The 16,169-nt window shown below is 46.6% G+C and overlaps 1 protein-coding gene across 5 annotated transcripts in view; it reads left to right on the forward strand.

Annotated features, from left to right (window-relative positions):
- TFCP2L1 (transcription factor CP2 like 1) overlaps positions 1-16,169 on the forward strand; it is a 57,329-nt gene that overhangs the window by 12,892 nt on the left and 28,268 nt on the right. For all 5 annotated transcript variants that reach the window (XR_005218809.1, XR_005218810.1, XM_037849632.1 and 2 more), the window contains 3 exons: positions 14,588-14,664; positions 15,188-15,293; positions 15,952-16,058. Coding sequence is in view for 3 of the 5 variants with exons in the window: in XM_037849632.1 (XP_037705560.1) it covers positions 14,588-14,664; positions 15,188-15,293; positions 15,952-16,058 (290 nt within the window). In the remaining 2 variants the exon portion in view is untranslated. The remainder of the gene's footprint in view (positions 1-14,587; positions 14,665-15,187; positions 15,294-15,951; positions 16,059-16,169) is intronic.

The following is a 16,169-nucleotide window of genomic DNA, read 5'->3' on the forward strand; positions in this document are numbered from 1 at the left end:
CTACTGATGTTAAGCATCTTTTCATGTGCTTATTTACTATTTGTGTATCTTCTTTGGAAGAAATGTCTGTTCAGCACCTTTGGCCATTTTTAGCTAGGTGTTCTTTTTATTATTGAGTTGTATGAGTTCTTTTATATTCTAGATACAAGTCCCTGATCAGATATGATTTTCAAATTTTTTTCCCATTCTGTGGCTTTTAAAAAAAATCTTTTTAAATAAACTTTTACTTTTAGAATAGATTCAGGTTTAGAGAAAAGTTGCACAGGTAGTACAGAGTTCCCATATACTTCACCTAGGTTCCCCTATTATTAACATCTTACATGGTATGTATAATTTACAATTAAGGAACTGGTACAGAGACACTTCTCTGACTAAAGTCCATAGTTTACTGAGACCATTAGTTTTTACATCATGTTCTTTTCTATTCAAGGATCCCACCAGGACACTGCAGTACAGTTAGTCATCAGATCTCCTTAGGCTCCTAGACTGGGGCAGTTTCTGACTTCACTTGCTTTAATGACCTTGACTTGCTTTGATGACCTTGACTGTTTTGAGAGGTACTGCTCAGGTGTTTTACAGACTCTCCCTCAACTGAGATGCACTGATGATTTTTCTCATGATTTGACTGATGTTTTGGGGTTTGGGAAAGAAGACCACTGAAGTAAAGGACCATTCTCATCACATCATATCAAGGGTTCATGCTACCAAATTACTTGCTGATGTTGACCTTGATCACCTGGAAACGGAGGTCATTGTAAAGGGACTCTTTTGTTCCTACTTTTCCATACTGTACCCTCTGTAAGGAACTCTGTGTGCAGCCCACACTTGAGGAGTGGAGACTTATGCTCCATCTTCTTGAGGGCAGAGCATTACATAAATTATTTGGGATTCTGCATAGGAGATTTGCCCCTTAGCAGTGGGATACTTCTGATGATGTTGCTCTCACCTTCACCTTTACCCACAGCAAGCCCCGCTCCCACCTGTTTTCGGGGGGGGGGTTTCTGTGGAGGGTGCTATGGTGAGGTGTCTCCACATCTCCTCCAGGCAGGGGGGCAAAGCTGGCCCCACTCATGGGAGAAGCAGTCATGTGGCTGTTTGCCTGTGGTTTTAGGCTTTCGGATGATTTCTAGGTATTTCACCACCTGGGTCAACATCTCCATCGAGCGTCCCAGCATCTTTAAAGAATATCAGGCAGCTACAATAGCCTTTCTACAAATGGAGGAAATGGAGACAGAGCTCCTGACGTGGTAAGGGTGAGATTCTGTGCCGGGGCCAGAACTGGATAGAGCCCTCTTCTTTTTATTCCTCCTCTGATTGCCGTGGGCTAGAGAGCTGGACTGGCAGGGTGTGGAGTCTGCATTGGGATACAAGCTAACTCAGTAGCGTTTGACCTTGAAAGTGTATTGCTCCTTTGCTCGACCTCCAGCATCCTTTCTGTAACATGGGGGTACGAATTCTCTCAGTGGGTTGTCATCAGGATTAGTGCCTTGTATGGCTTCTGGCTTAGTGGCGGGCTCAGTAGCCCCGGACTCTCTCCACACAGGGCGGTGTTGGAACTGTGGTGGGGATGGCGTAGGGGTGGGTGGCATAAGTGTGACATCAGCCAAAGCAGGCTTGCAGCTGGATCTCAGAGCAAACTGGAAACGGGCTCAAATGCCGCGAGGATTCTCGGACTCTCATTTCTGTTCCTCTCTGGGGTTCTCCCTTAGGCTGTCTCTGCCTACCAGCTTCCCCACCTCTGTGCCCACGGGATAGACAGAAGGCCACTGACGTTCCTGCAGACCCAGGTCCTCAACCCAGCCACCAGGGAAGCTGTACTTCATTCCCTTTCCGGGCCAGCCTGGCCATGTGCTCCCCTCCAGATAGGATGTGTAAAAACAGCTCCCTGTTCCAGCCTGTCACCGGGGCAGCTCCTGAGGGGCTCTGAAGGTCCCTGCTCTTGTGGGAGTAGGGGAGCAGAGGCAGCTCAGACCTCTGGGCTGCCCTGGGTGCAGGGGCCGGGCGGGCCTGTTTGCCCTACAGTGACCGTCAGGGTAAGTCCTTTGTCTTCTCATAAGCCGAGACCAGATGGGGCTGTGGGTGGCAGGCAGCCAGTGGGGGTGGGGACATGAGCCACCAGAGTAAGAGCAAGGGGTGGCCCGGCCCCTCTCCTCAGGCTCCGGCCGACTGTGGGCACACGGGGGTCTTCAGCCCGGCCATGTGCCCGCCCTGCCCTGCATAGGCTGGCAGGATGTGGACGGGAGAGGCCGGGGCGAGTCCCAGTTCCCTCCTTCCCTTAGACAGTTTATTTTCTACTCGTCTGTCCTTTGTCCTTTTTTTTCCACTTTATTTTCAAAAATTTATTTTTCAGAAGGGTAAATGCATTTGCTTGGGTCAAAATTCAAATGGTACAAAAGAGTTTGTGGTAAAAGGATCTCAATAACCCCTTCCCCAGACACCCAGGTCTCCTCCTCAGAGGGAGCCGATGTTATCGGTTGTTCATATATATTTTTGTGCAAATAGAGACAAAGATGCATCTCTAAACATATATACACAAATGGCAGTGATAGCATATGTTTAGGATTTTTTGTAGCTGCATTGCTAGATCACCTCCAAAGTGATGATACCTGTTTACACCTCATCATCTGGGTGAGAGGGTACCCTATCTTCATACCCTCTCCTCAACTCTGAATCTCAACCTTTTAAATCTTTTCAAATATACATGGAGGAAATGAACATCTTATTTAGTTTGCATTGCCTTAATTTCTAATAACTGTTATGAGTGACATTGAGCATCTTTTCTTGTTTTTAAGCCCTTTGTATTTCTTTTTCTAAAAATGAACAGTTTATATATCCATTGTCCATTTTCTATTGGACTTTTCCTTATGGAACAGCAAAAACTATTAAATTAGGTTGAACCCTATACAGTTGCCAGTTTGTAAGTTTAAAGGGGTTGATTGCTGGCAGTTTCACATCGTTCAACTTAATAGATGAGGGTTTCAATTTCACAATGTGGCTGGATACCAGATCAACATACAAAAACCAATAAACTTTATGTGCCAGCAGAAACGTATTATAAAATAAAATAGGAAAAAGAGATGCCGTGCCCAGTACCAAGAGCAAATCAAACCATTTTAAAAAATGCTTGTTAAGTGTGGTCCAGAGTCCCCAGGTTCAGAGCCGAATGAGTGGTGCTTCTGGGCAGGCTGATCCCCAAATCCCACCCGGCTCTGCTGCCCACAGTTCTGGGAGTGGGATTTGGGAACCCAAGCGTTTAAAAAAAAAAAAAAAAAAAAAAAAAAAAAAGATTTAAAGGAAAATCAAATAGAGAGATGGGATAGGTAAGAAAGAAAGAAAGAAAAAAGTATGTCACAAAGTGCTAATATTGGTAGCATTTGGTAAATCTGGGTATCTGGGTGGGGGTGTGTATATTGGAGTTCTAAATATTGTTTTTGTATTATTTTTGCAACTTTCGTGTAAAGTTGAAGTTATTTCAGAATAAAATAATTTTAAAAATAGAATTGAGAGTTCCTGTATACGCTTTAGCTAGCTTCCTCTAATGTTAGCATCTTACATAACTGTAGTACAATTATGGAAACTAAGAAATTAACATTGGGTATAATAATATTAACTAAATGACACACCTTATTTGAAGTTCACCAGCTTTTTCCACTAACATCCTTTTTCTGTTCCGGCATCCAATCCAGGATCTCACGTTGCATCATTTGTCATGTCTCCCTCATCTCTTCCTACCTGTGGCTGCTCCTCACTCTTTCCTTATCTTTTATGACCTTCCAACTGAAAAGAGTACTTACTGGTCAGTTATTTTGTAGAGTGCTCCTGAATTGGGATTTGTCTGTTGTTTTCTGATAATTAGATTAGAAATTATTTATGTATTTATATAGAATGTATATAGAATTTATATAGAATATATATAGAATTATATTCTATTCTAAATATATTATAGAGTTTATATAGAATATATATAGAATATAAATATAGAAAATATGTACATGTCTGTATGGTGGATGATTTTTCATGTCTGTTATAGATCATTTTTAGCAAGAATGCCATGGAAGGCATGTGGTGTCCTTGTCAGTGCATCACTGATGTTTTTTTCTGGTAACACTGGCCTTGACCACTTAGTTGGGGTGTTTGGGGGTGGTCTGCCAGGTTTCTTCTCTGTACAGTTACTGTCTTCCCTTTTGCAATTAATAAATATTTTGGGAGTGGGAGATCCTTGGAGACTGTGCCAGCATTCTGATTTTCCTTGTAATTTTCCCCACCAACTTTTGCATCCGTCGCTGGGTCTCGCCTGCACCATTTACTACCATGACATTTGCCGATGGTGATTTTCTATTTCCCTCTGTATTAATGGGAATTTTACCATAAGAAGAGCGTCCCATTTTCTACCATCAATTTATTTATTCACCTGTTTATTATATCAGTATGGACTCATGGCTATTTATTGTCTTCTATGGCTTAAAATTCAATACTCTGGTTATGTATTTGTTGCTAAAATTATTCTAGCTCTGGCTAGTGGGAGTTCCTTCAGGTTGCCTTCTGTGTCCCTTTAGCATGCCCCCATCCTATTTTTGAGCATTTCCTTGGTTTTTTGGCACGTGAAGGTACTTAAGGTTCATCTTGTATTTTCCCTGGAAGCAATCCATTCTCCAAGGAAGTTTTAGGATATGGAACCTCTGGGACATATTTTCCTCCATTTTTTTGGTATGCCTGTGTGTATGTACACACTCACAAGAACATGCACACACACACACACACACACACTGGCTTCCAAGTATGTATTGGGTTTCCTTTGTGTGCCAGGCTTGGCACCTGGTCCACGACCTCCATGAGGCGATGGGCCTCCAGGTCTGCTGGTGGCAGAGCCTTTCCCCGCAGCACGCTGTGTGTGAGTGCTCCGCGTGGACACTGCTCCTGTGCAAGGGATGAGAGAAGCTATATGCCCCAGACACAGCGTGTGCCGTCTTAGGCTTTTCTCCGTCTGCCAGCACCCAGGACTGCTGGCTTCCAGCCCTGCTTTCTCTGGAGTAATGATGGTCCTCATTATGTTTTATGTGGCATTAATTACCCAAACCAATAACTGTTGGGAAGTTAACAGCCCGTCAGTCTTGGCTGACCCGGGCAATTGCCTCCTGTTTTGGGAACACCGTGATCTGGGCAGGAGGCCCCACGCTGGTTCCGCTCAGCGGCCAGAGTCACCCATGCTCGTCCATGCTGCTCATGCCTGGGGGCACGGCCCGAAGGGGAGGGCAGACGGGGTGCGGGTGGGGCACCTGGCTCTGAGCAGGGGGTGGCCTTGGCAGCCGGGTGTCCCTGTGGAGTCAGCCCTGCCTGGGGGTGAGGGACACCGGAGAGTGTTTGTCAAGCACAGAGCACAGTGACCAGTGTGCGTCTGGCACTCAATAAACAAAAATGCATTTCACCTGCTGCTCTTTGGAAGTGGTGCTGGTGACTGAACTTATTACCCATCGGGCCCGATGCCTTTGATCTCCTTTAAGCCTCAGGAAGTATCTGCAGAGTGAGTGTTTCTTTCCCGACTCTGCAGAGGAAGAGACTGAGATGCAGAGGGTTTCTAGAGCTTGCCCACGGTCATGCAGCTCTGGAGGTGGGAGGGTCCAGACTCAGCCCCCCTTGTCCGACTGGACCCCAGTTCCTCTCTCCCCCCTTGTCAAATTCACATGTGATATCGTCCTAGTTAAAAAAAAGCTAATACTGAAAATGTTTATGAGAAAGGGAAAGGACCGTCACTCCACTGCTAGATGCATATACTAGACTTTTCTTTTTTCTTTCCCGAACATGGGATGTGTGTATAAATTATTTTAAAATGGAAGTACAGTCATATTGTATACCTACTATTCAGCAACTTTTTTTTTCCACTAGAATATATTTATATATCTATATGGTGGTTGGTTTTTCATGTCTATTATAGATCTATATCTACCTGAATTTTTTTGTGCTATTTAAAAAATGATTTTAACTTTAATTCCAAGTAGTTTTAAATTTCAAGCTACAGTAGAATTGAGATAGTACAACAAACTTCCATATGTCCTTCATCAGATTCTCGAGTTCTTAATGTTTTGTCCCATTTGCTTTCTCTCTCTCTCTCTCTCTCTTTCAACCCCTTGAATCACTGGAATTCCTTGCAAACAACATGCTCCTTTATTCCTAAATACTTTAGCTTGTGTTTCCTAAGGACACAGACATTCTCTTACAGAACCTCAATTCCATTATGCAATCCAGGAAATTTAACATAAATACAATACGGCTACTTGCCCAGCAGCCCTTGTTAAAATAGGACCATCTGGTCCAATATGTCCTTCCCGGCACTTCTAGACCCTGATTCAAGGTCTAGTCCGGGACACACCTCACAGGTAGTTGACGCACTCTTTACTCTCCTTTAACCTGGACCCATCCTCGGCCTTTTCTTGACTTTGACAACACTGGCATTTTTTGAAGAGGGTGGGCCAGCAGATTTGGAGAGTGTTTCGGAGCCTGGGTTTGCCTGCTGCTTCCTCCAGGTGAGATTCAGTTGTGCACCTGGGGCAGGGACAGCAATTTGTGGCTCATAGTTTCAGTTATTTCCTTATTGTGAAATATATACAAAAAGGTATAGCTTTCAAATTACCGTTTAACAAGGAGCTATAGAAAAAATTTCAAAGGATGCTATGTGTTACAGTTGCACCATTTCATTTCTTCCCTTTTAGCTATTCTAATATCCTAGCAACTAAGAAAGAAAATTATAGAGATTCAGTATTCATAATCCTTTGTTAAATTCCATCTTGTCTGTTGCTACCCCTTCCTCTAGTGTAATCACTTTCCCGATCTTCAGGGATGTCGAGGCAGTGACCACCCTAACCTGTTCATGTTGGAAGGGGTGTCAGCTTCATGAGCAAAGGAGACACATCTAGTTGATGTTCTTAAAGAGGCGATTGCCTCTGGGTTTTGGGACTTAGCTGGCATAGGGGTACTCTGAAGGATTTAAGTTTCTGAAGAATAAACTTGGTGAGTGAAACCTTTATAGAGTCCTGGATTGTGTTATTTTTATTTGGTATTTCTTTGAATTGTTGGTGAGGTTGAGCATCTTTTCATGTGTTCTCAGTTTGACTGATGAGTACCGGCTCTGTTATTTGTTTTAGGGAATTTAGTATGAAATTCTGCTCCCATTAACTAAGAACCGATCACATGCCAGTATTGTACAAGGGGCGAGGGGGCGGGGCGTGGACCTGTTTTGGGTAAACTGGTAGTGGGCCTGTCCTTGGAGAGCTTCCAGTCTAGTTGGAGAGCCACAATCAGACAATTGTGCAAGAAAAGAAAGCCAAAGGGCAAAGTTGCAAGGCACCAGAAGTTGGGAGGAAGGAAGAGGCCAGCAGAGATAAAATCTCGTGTCCAACAAGACTTGGAGAGTCCTGGGTCAGTATCAGATACCCCCACACCCCAACTGCCTAGAACAGGAGATGGCAACGAGGGCCCTGGGATCCCAGTCGGCCTGCCTTGTTTTTTTGTGACCCACATGCTAAAAGTGGTTTTTACACTTTGAGGTGGTTGAAAAAAAAATTAAACAAAAAGAGTATTATTTCATGACAAGTGAAAGTTACACGAGATTGAGATTTCAGTGTCCCTAAATAAAGCTTTATTGGCACATGGCCACACCTGTTCCCTTACGTATCGCCTGTGGCTGCTTTCTCACCACAAGGGCAGAGTTGAGTAGTTTCAACAGAGAACCGATGGCCCACAAAGCCAAAAGCATTATCATGTGGCCCTTTACAGAAAAAAGCCTTTGGATCCCTGTGCTAGAGGCGGTTAGCGATTGTGGGTTACACGTGGGAAGGGGGAGGAAGTGAAGGTTCGTGGGGTGCCTACCTGGGCCCAGGCCCAGGCCAGAGGCCCGGACGCATCTATTTCAGTCTTCCTTGGAGAAGTTTCCTGGCTTTTGCCCCCTACCCCATTCCCCTGGGTGGCCTGTTGGTGGGTAAAGTCATAAGGTTGGGGTAGAGCCTACTCCTGTGGCTTCAGGGCCTTTGGGGACAGGGTCCCAGCTGCCCTGCCCCATCCCAGCCCCCTGGGGCGACAGCTGGAGAGCCAATGTGGGGCGGGGTCGGCAGGGCTCAGCCAGCCACCGCTGTGCAGTGCCTGTGGCCATGGGGGTGGGGGTGGGGGCTGTGCCCCAGGGTCACCTTGGCTGGGGTTGGGGGGGCCCTGGGGGGGCCATCTCCCTAGGGCCAGTTTACATCACAGTGGGCTGGCCCTGAGGGCTCCTTCCCCACTGCCTCATCTAAAGCTCCTTTAAGAGCCTTTAACTACTTCTGGGGAGAGGGTGGGGGTGGGGGGATGTGGGAGGGTGGGTTTGGAGCTTGCTTTGGACGCCCTTCTCCTGCCCAGTCTTTTTCTCCCTCCTACTAAGGCTCCCGCTGGCCTGGGAGATTTCAAACGCTGGTCTGAAGAGTTCCTGGGTGCCACCTTCTCTGCCTGGGGCTTTGCCCATCCTCCCAACAATCCTATGCATTAAAGTACTCCTATTGTCCGCATTTTGGAGGTGGGGAAACTGAGGCTCCCGTATAGAACGGTTTACACAAGCCACACCATTAGGAAGTAAATCCAGACTCCAAACCTGGGCACTCAACCATGCACCCAAGGTGGTTTCAGGGGTGCGTAGAAGAATTGGGGTATCTGAATCTCTGTTTATATTTTAAGGTTGCTATTTATGGTATACAATTTTGGTTTTCTATATGCAGTTATGATCTCCACTTTGAAAATTATACATATAAAAAGTGAGCTGAGTAAAGAAAATAGGCCCCACTTGTCCTTGATGTGGCAGAATTGTGGGGTGGTGTGCGATGAGTGTGGTAAAAGCTGCCCGTGCTAGGGTCTCTGGGGCCCTGTACCCAGCAGGTTGCTGGCACAAGTGGGGGTACAGTGACTGCTGTGCAATGACGGCCCCTCCTCCTGACGCAGGGCTGGGGAGTCAGAGACACACACCCACACCGCATGGCAGCCGGCTGCAAGGTTCTGTCCTCCACTCGACCACTGTGTGTGTGCATGGGGGACATATTTTAATTTCAGGTCAGCTGAAAACTACGGAGAACAGTAGAACAAATGCCGTGAGCCCAACACACCATTTCCTCCACCTTGCCCAGTATGCTTCTGATTGTACTTCTTTCTTAAATGCTGTCCCCTTTCCTCCTTTCAAGGAGGCAAAACCACTGTGGTGAATTTGGTGTTGGTGATTCTCATGCACGGTCCTCAATTTTTATTCCACACCCATTTTGCCATAAAACCCAATGTGTTTTCAGTCTGTGTGGAAGTCATTTCATATATAGCACCATGCACCTGTTTTGTTCAATAGTATGTCTCTGAGACTTATCCGTGTCGGTATGTAAGGCCCTGGATTGCTCGTTAATTTTCGGTGCCATGTGCTATGCCACTGTCAGTCAGTAATAGCATTCCCTTCTCTTTTCCTGGATAGCGAGGGTGCAGATGGTTTTTCACTGAAACGAGCAATTCCACAGAAAGGAATTCTGACCCAAGTCTCGCTGTGCCTCCGGGTGAGCATTTCTCTAGGATTGTCCTTAGAATTGCATTTCTGCAGCTACGGACTGACTGGCACCTCTTTGCCAAACGGCTCCCCCAAATGATTATATCGATGTAATGCTTCCTGCAGTGTCTGAGAGTTCTTTACATTTTCTCCAACATTAGATATTGTCAAACTTTGTAATTTTTGCCCCTCTGATGGGTGTAAGATGGTATTATACGTTACTTTGCATTTCCCTGCCGACTGGTAAAGGCAAGCATCTTTTCATCTGTTTATTGGCCAGTCTCTGTTTCCCTAGAGTGACTGGCCACGGTCAGTCCCCACTTGGGGACGGTCACTATCAGGAACACCCCTTGCAATTTCAAGAGTGTCTCAGCTTGGACCATAAATTATATGGTCACCCTGCTTATGAGTGGCTTGTCTACTGATATGATTAACTCATTTCTTTTTTTCTTTCTTTTTTCTTTTTTCTTTTTTTGCTGCTGCTTGTCCGTGTCTTGCTGATGTAAGATTTTTTTCTTTATTTTTGTGCCTATGGTGTTCATTGATCCTTTGTTGGTTTTATCCTGTAAGTCTCTTCTCCTAGTCTGGAACTTGTCTCTAAACTTTGTGCTTTGTTTCGAGTTTAAGAAACCCTTTCCAACTCGATGAAGTAGCCCCATTTTTCCTTTTAAAATAGTAAATTTTTTCCATTCATATTTAGGTCTTTCATTCATATAGGCCTAATTTATTCCGTATGGTGTAAGGTAGGGATTTATTGCTCAGTATGGATAACCAGGAGTCCCACACTGTTCAAAAGTCCAGCTTTTTGCTCACTGCCGTAGGTCAAGTTTCCAGAGTTGTAGAAGTGTTTTTCTGGGCAGTTTATTCTTGTCCATTGGTTTATTTGTCCCTATGCTCAAACTACATGGTCTTAGTTACTGTCACTTTATACCATGTGCAGAGTATTTTAAGTGGTACGGGATGTGTTTATCATGAGGAAATGAATATCAAACCTCCTGCTGCAGTGCCGTAACATGTTGACCAGACGTTTGGGCTCATCTTGGTTCAGAGATTCGAGATTGCGATGCCTTAGGATCTGAGCCTGAGAGGGAGGGGATGGCTTAGGGGTGTAGACGAGGATCAAGAAATAGAAGGAATAGCAAGAAATTCAGGGGGCATATAATGGACAGTCTCCTTGAATATTAGAACTAGAAGAGACCTTAGCAGCAAGGAGACACCAGGCCAAGTAGTTTAGCAAATAGAAATTGGGAAGTCTCATGGCTCCCTCTTGAAAGTCAGACAGATCTGGGTTACGTTGGACAAGTTACTTGACCTCTCTATAGAATGAGGGCAGTAATAAATGGGTCTTCCTTATAGGGTGGTTGAGAGAGCTAAACTAAACAATGTATGCAGGGACTTAGATGTTTGGCACACAGTTGGACAACAAATAAGTACTTGTTATTTGTTACCCTATTTTTGTGATTCCAAGACCATCTTTTTTTTTTCCCCCTCCTTTTTCCACATTTCACAATTCTGGAATTGGAAACAGGGTTTACCATCACTTCTTATAGCGATTTGTTTTCCCTCCTGGATCATTGTTTAGAATGTGGGAAAGGAAGTCTTTTGCACACAAGGTCACTCGGCAGGTAGAGTTTGTCACTCTAGGAATCATTTTGCTGCTAGTTCTGAAGGGAAGAAAGAAAACAAAACGATTTTCACTCAGGATGGGTGCCACATTTGCTATGAGAGGCTGTGGGCAAGCTTTACTTGGTGTGCAAAATAGAAGCAGGTGCCCGTCTGGAAGGGAGAAATTGACAGAGAATCACATAGAACGACAGATGCCCTCTGCCCAGCACATGATATCCATGAGAAAGGGTATGGCGAAGAGCACAGTAGGTTTTGCAAACAGAATTGAGATTCGGCTCCTGCCTCTGCCACTTACTATCTGCGTGAGCTTGCCCAGGTCAGGTAACCTCTTTGAGCCTCTGCTCCCCCTGGGTAGCAGGGCTCCGGGCCCTAACTGCTGCTACTGAATTGTTCTGAGATTCAGGGGAGATAACACAGGGCAATTTGGCACATGCTAAGCACCCAAGGAATGAGACATTCCCTGTTGTTTCCTAGGATTACGGCTCTCCTACCGCCCTCCTGCCTGGCACCTTTTCCTTTGCTTGGGGTTGCTCTCTGGCCCACTCATCAAAGTGCATCTCAAACTATAGCCCCTTGTTGAAACCTATCCTTGCCCCTCACGCCTCCCACCTCCCAACTGGATGGGCAGACCCGCCCTTGGAGCTCCTTTATCTCTTAGGGAGGGTCTCAGGTTCTGCCGTTTATTAGCATTTTTCCTGTACTCTTTGATGCACCCCAGAAGATTGTGAGCCTTGGAGGGCAGAGGTGTGTCTTACTTTCACAAGCCCTGACATTGTAGCATAGAACTGCATTCCAAAGAATATGACATTACATTTATTCAGCGTTTGCTGAGCACCTGCTATATGAGCAGAACAGACATACTCTGTGCCTTCATGGAGCCCATTCTCCCTGGCTCCCACCCTGCCTGAAAATGGTGCAGGCTGAGTGGAGAAATACACGGGTGCCATGGGCAACTGGGCTCTCACGATTGGCTCCCCACCTAGCTCGTGTCCATGGCCAGTGGCCTTCTGCGTGGCGCTGTGCTGTGTGCTGGGAGGGAGGCCTGAGCTGTGTGTGTGTGCGTGCATGGCTGGAGAGGGGCTCTAAAGTGTGTGCATGAGAGATATGAACGAGGCGGGAAGATCTGGTAGGGGAGTGTGTGGGTGTGGATGCCTGGCTCGTGAGAAGCTGTGACCCCCACAGTAGCTGTGGTCTCCAGGTTGCTGCCCCTTGGTGTTAGGTGTAGACACAGCAACTGCTCAGCACGGGCAGGAGGTGCTGCTTGCTCAGCATGGCTGAGGTTGCCCCATAGAGCCTGGAGCCAGCATGCCTGGGTCCCCGGGGGCCTGTGAACCCACAGGAATGACCCCTTGGGCTTCGGACCGGACCTCACGTCAGAGCAGTTGACATTCTTTAGTGGGGAAGGCAGAAGACTGGAAAAACCAGTTAGGGTGCGGGAGGCTCCATTTTATATTAGTGTCCAGGGAGGGTTGGGACTCTTGGTTCAGGAACCTGGGAATGGATCTGAAAATCTGGTCTTTGCAGAAATTTAGAAGGGTCGGTTAGATCAGCAAGACCTTTTATGAACCTCGTCTTCTGAACCAGGAACACAGGCAGGACAAGAGTCCTGGGTTGTAAAGGGTGCCCAGTGCATCTCCCCGAGCATGCTGGGGCTCCATGGACGTGGGCTGGTCGTGCGAGATCTGTTCGGAAAAGCTCCTGCAGGGAGGGCTGGGTCAGTGGGCGTCTCTGTGCCCAGACAGCGTCAGTTCCAGGCCTAGGGGGCCCACACGGGTGAACTCCATGCTCCCCTCGGCGTCCCAGGGCTCTCAGGGTGCCCGGCACCTAGAGTCTGCTCAGCACATTTCCAGAAGGAATGATTGGATTTCACATTCTTTGCACATTCCGTTATTCACTGGGGGTCTTTTTATTTTTCTAATTTATCCTCTATTAAACTGGTTTTGGCTAAATTAAGGTTGCTAGCCATTTGCTTTGTGGCTGTTCCTAGTTTGCATGTAAATTTTGTATATACATATATATGTGTATATATATGTTTGTGTATGATTTTAAGTTTTATATAGCTGCCTTCGTTTTTCACAGTTGTTTTTAGGTTCAGAAAATCCTTCCCTGTTGAGTGTCTGATAAGCAGTGGCTTCATATTAAAATAAAACTTTATAAAAGGTGACCTTTTAACACAGTGGTAACTTGTGTTGATATCTGCTGTGAGGTGAGGATATACACTTTAAAAAAAAATAACCAATCTATACATGTGATAAGGTTTCATAGACCTACCTACATATAAATACACACATTACCTGCCCCCCTGCCCCCCCCCCAAAAAAAGTGAATGGAAAAAAACAAGGAGATCTGAGTGAGGTCTGTAGTTCAGTTGATTGTATTGTACCAATGTCAGTGACTGGTTTTTATTATGTTGCCAGAATTAGGTAAGATGCCCGCCTTGGGGAAGTTGGGTGGGGGTACATGGGACCACTCTGTACTATTTTTGCAACTTCTTGTGAGTCTATACTTATTAAAAATAAAACATTAAGAAAAATAATCGCATTTACCAGCACCAGTTATTTAAAAATTTATTCTCTCTTACTTGTTAAACAGCCTTTGTTAAGTTGTGATCTATGCTCGCATATCTTAAGAGTTATATTTAAAAGTTTTGATTTGGGAAAAATGGACATTGTTTGATCTATAGTCTTTCCATCTAGAAACAGGGTCTATCCCATTTATTCAAGCTTTATTTTACCTTTCAATAGAATTGTGCACTTCAGGCTGTTTGTAGATACTTATTTGAAACTTTTGCTGCTATGGATGGATTTTTTTTCTTCGTATATTCTTTAACCAACTAGTGCTGATTACATGTTGCTGAACAGAATCCCCACACCCTTTCAAATACGTGAAATTCTTTTAACTGGGGAAAATGCTTCTCATTCTGCAATTAGAGGCAATGTTTAACAAGCTTTTGTTCATTCTTTTAAAGCTGCTGTAAAGAAGGGTCTGGTCAGTTCTTTACTCTTTACTGTGAATTTAAGTAGCTGTGTTCCCCATCCAGTTGTATGTGGGAGAGGGGGTTTATAAAGAAATGGCACGTTATGCCTTGTATAACTTTCAGGCTACCTATATTTCGTTGCACTCTATTTCTTTGAACATTACAGGGGCGTCTTCTCTTGCAAGCTCGTTCTCAGCTCTCTTGGTCACAGTGGTGAATTTCCCAGGGTGTCCCAGGCCCCACCCTGCTGGATGTCAAACCAGGGGTGTCCAGTCCAGAGAATGGGCCTGACCTGGCCGTGGACTTCCTTCTCTGCTCTGCTCCTCGGGGGCCGAGAGGCCTGGGTGGGCACAGAGCATGTTGAGAAGGCCCCTAGCTGTGTGAGCACCAAATTTGAGGACATTCAGAAATGCAGAATGTGCCATTAACTCCACACCCCCCCTGCCCAGGTCAGTCTTATGAAATCCGACTCCTGGAGAATCGGAAGCTGGGAGATTTTCAAGATGTGAACACAAAATATGTCAAGGTAAGTCAAGCTGGGGGCTGCTCTTCTTCCAGGGTGCCACATTAGGGTCTCAGTACCTGGGCCGGCCATGGGACGCAGGGGTCGCCGGAAGGATCCGGAAAGGCTTCGGAGGATGGGGTGGGTTCCACTGGGCCCTTAGCAATGGGTGGCAGCCCCTGTTCTCTGGAGCGCCAAGTGGGGACTAGGACAGGCCAGCAGGGCTGAGCCGGTGCGGCTTGTGCTCATGGAACAGGCTCTGGGTGGGACAGACCCAGATGCAACTCCTGGCTTTGCCACTGACAGTGCAGTGGCATAAATGCAAAGCACTTAGTGATCGTGAGAAAAATGGTCGTAGGTGCTATTATTATTGTCACTGCTGTTAGTGTTATTGAGGTGCTGAGGCCGGAGTGCATAGGACATGGGGCTTGAGAGCTGGGGGCGCCTCAAAAGGTGGGAGGGTTTGCCCTGGTGGTGGGGACAGAGGTGAGGTCCCTGGTCCACCCACCCCCACTCAGCTGTCTCCTCACCGGCCTTCCCACACCAGAGCATCATCCGCGTGGTTTTCCATGACCGCCGACTGCAGTACATGGAGCACCAGCAGCTGGAGGGCTGGCGCTGGAGCCGGCCTGGGGACCGGATCCTGGACATTGGTGAGTCTCCCCGGGCCAGGCCAGGATGAGGTGCTTCAAGCCACGTGGGGTTTATTCTGGACACTGCCAAGACCCATGCATCCCCAGGGTACCTGGGTGCACTCCTGACCCCCCGTGCAAAGTGGCTCTGCCCCCGACCCCTGGGCCCTGTCTGCAGGGGGTGCCCCTTTGCACTGGAAAAGACAGGAGGGTCCAATTCAAAGACCTGCTGTCCCAGTTGCTTCAGAGAAGGGTCGTGCCTTTAAGGCTTTCAATAAGCGATGAAGGGAAAGGAGGCGTTTGGAGATGGGAAATGGATTTGTGGTGGGGGGAGGGGGGGGCTCATTCCTTTATCCATAACCTCAGAGGCTGGGTGGGTTTTGGAATTCAGGAGACAGGATGATCACAGGGTCTCTAGACCCATGACATCCCATAACCCCTCCAACAGGCAGTAATGTTTCTGCAGCGACATAAAAGAACCCGACACACTAAATGGGGTAAAGTTTGCAAATAGCTCCCTGTCAGGTCAAGTCAAAGTTGTTATGCAAAACCTAGTTTTCAGGTCTTTTAGCACTTCTGATTGCAGATCAGGGATTTGGAGCTGTTCACTGGGGTCCTTCCCTTGGATTTGGGAGTGGCTGACAACCACACTTTTGTGTGTGTATGTGTGTGTGCACAGATATTCCACTGTCTGTTGGTATCTTGGACCCCAGGGCCAGCCCGACCCAGCTGAACACTGTCGAGTTTTTGTGGGACCCTTCGAAGAGAGCGTCAGCCTTCATTCAGGTGAGCGGGGGGCAGGGCAGGGTGTCCCCCCACGGGGCAGGCCTGTTCCCAGTAGCGGGGAAGGAAACAAAGGAGAAAGGGAAAGTCCGGGTGTTGCTTGGAGTTACAGTG

This window comes from Choloepus didactylus, chromosome 9 (assembly GCF_015220235.1).
Source record: "Choloepus didactylus isolate mChoDid1 chromosome 9, mChoDid1.pri, whole genome shotgun sequence".
NCBI lineage: Eukaryota > Metazoa > Chordata > Mammalia > Pilosa > Megalonychidae > Choloepus > Choloepus didactylus.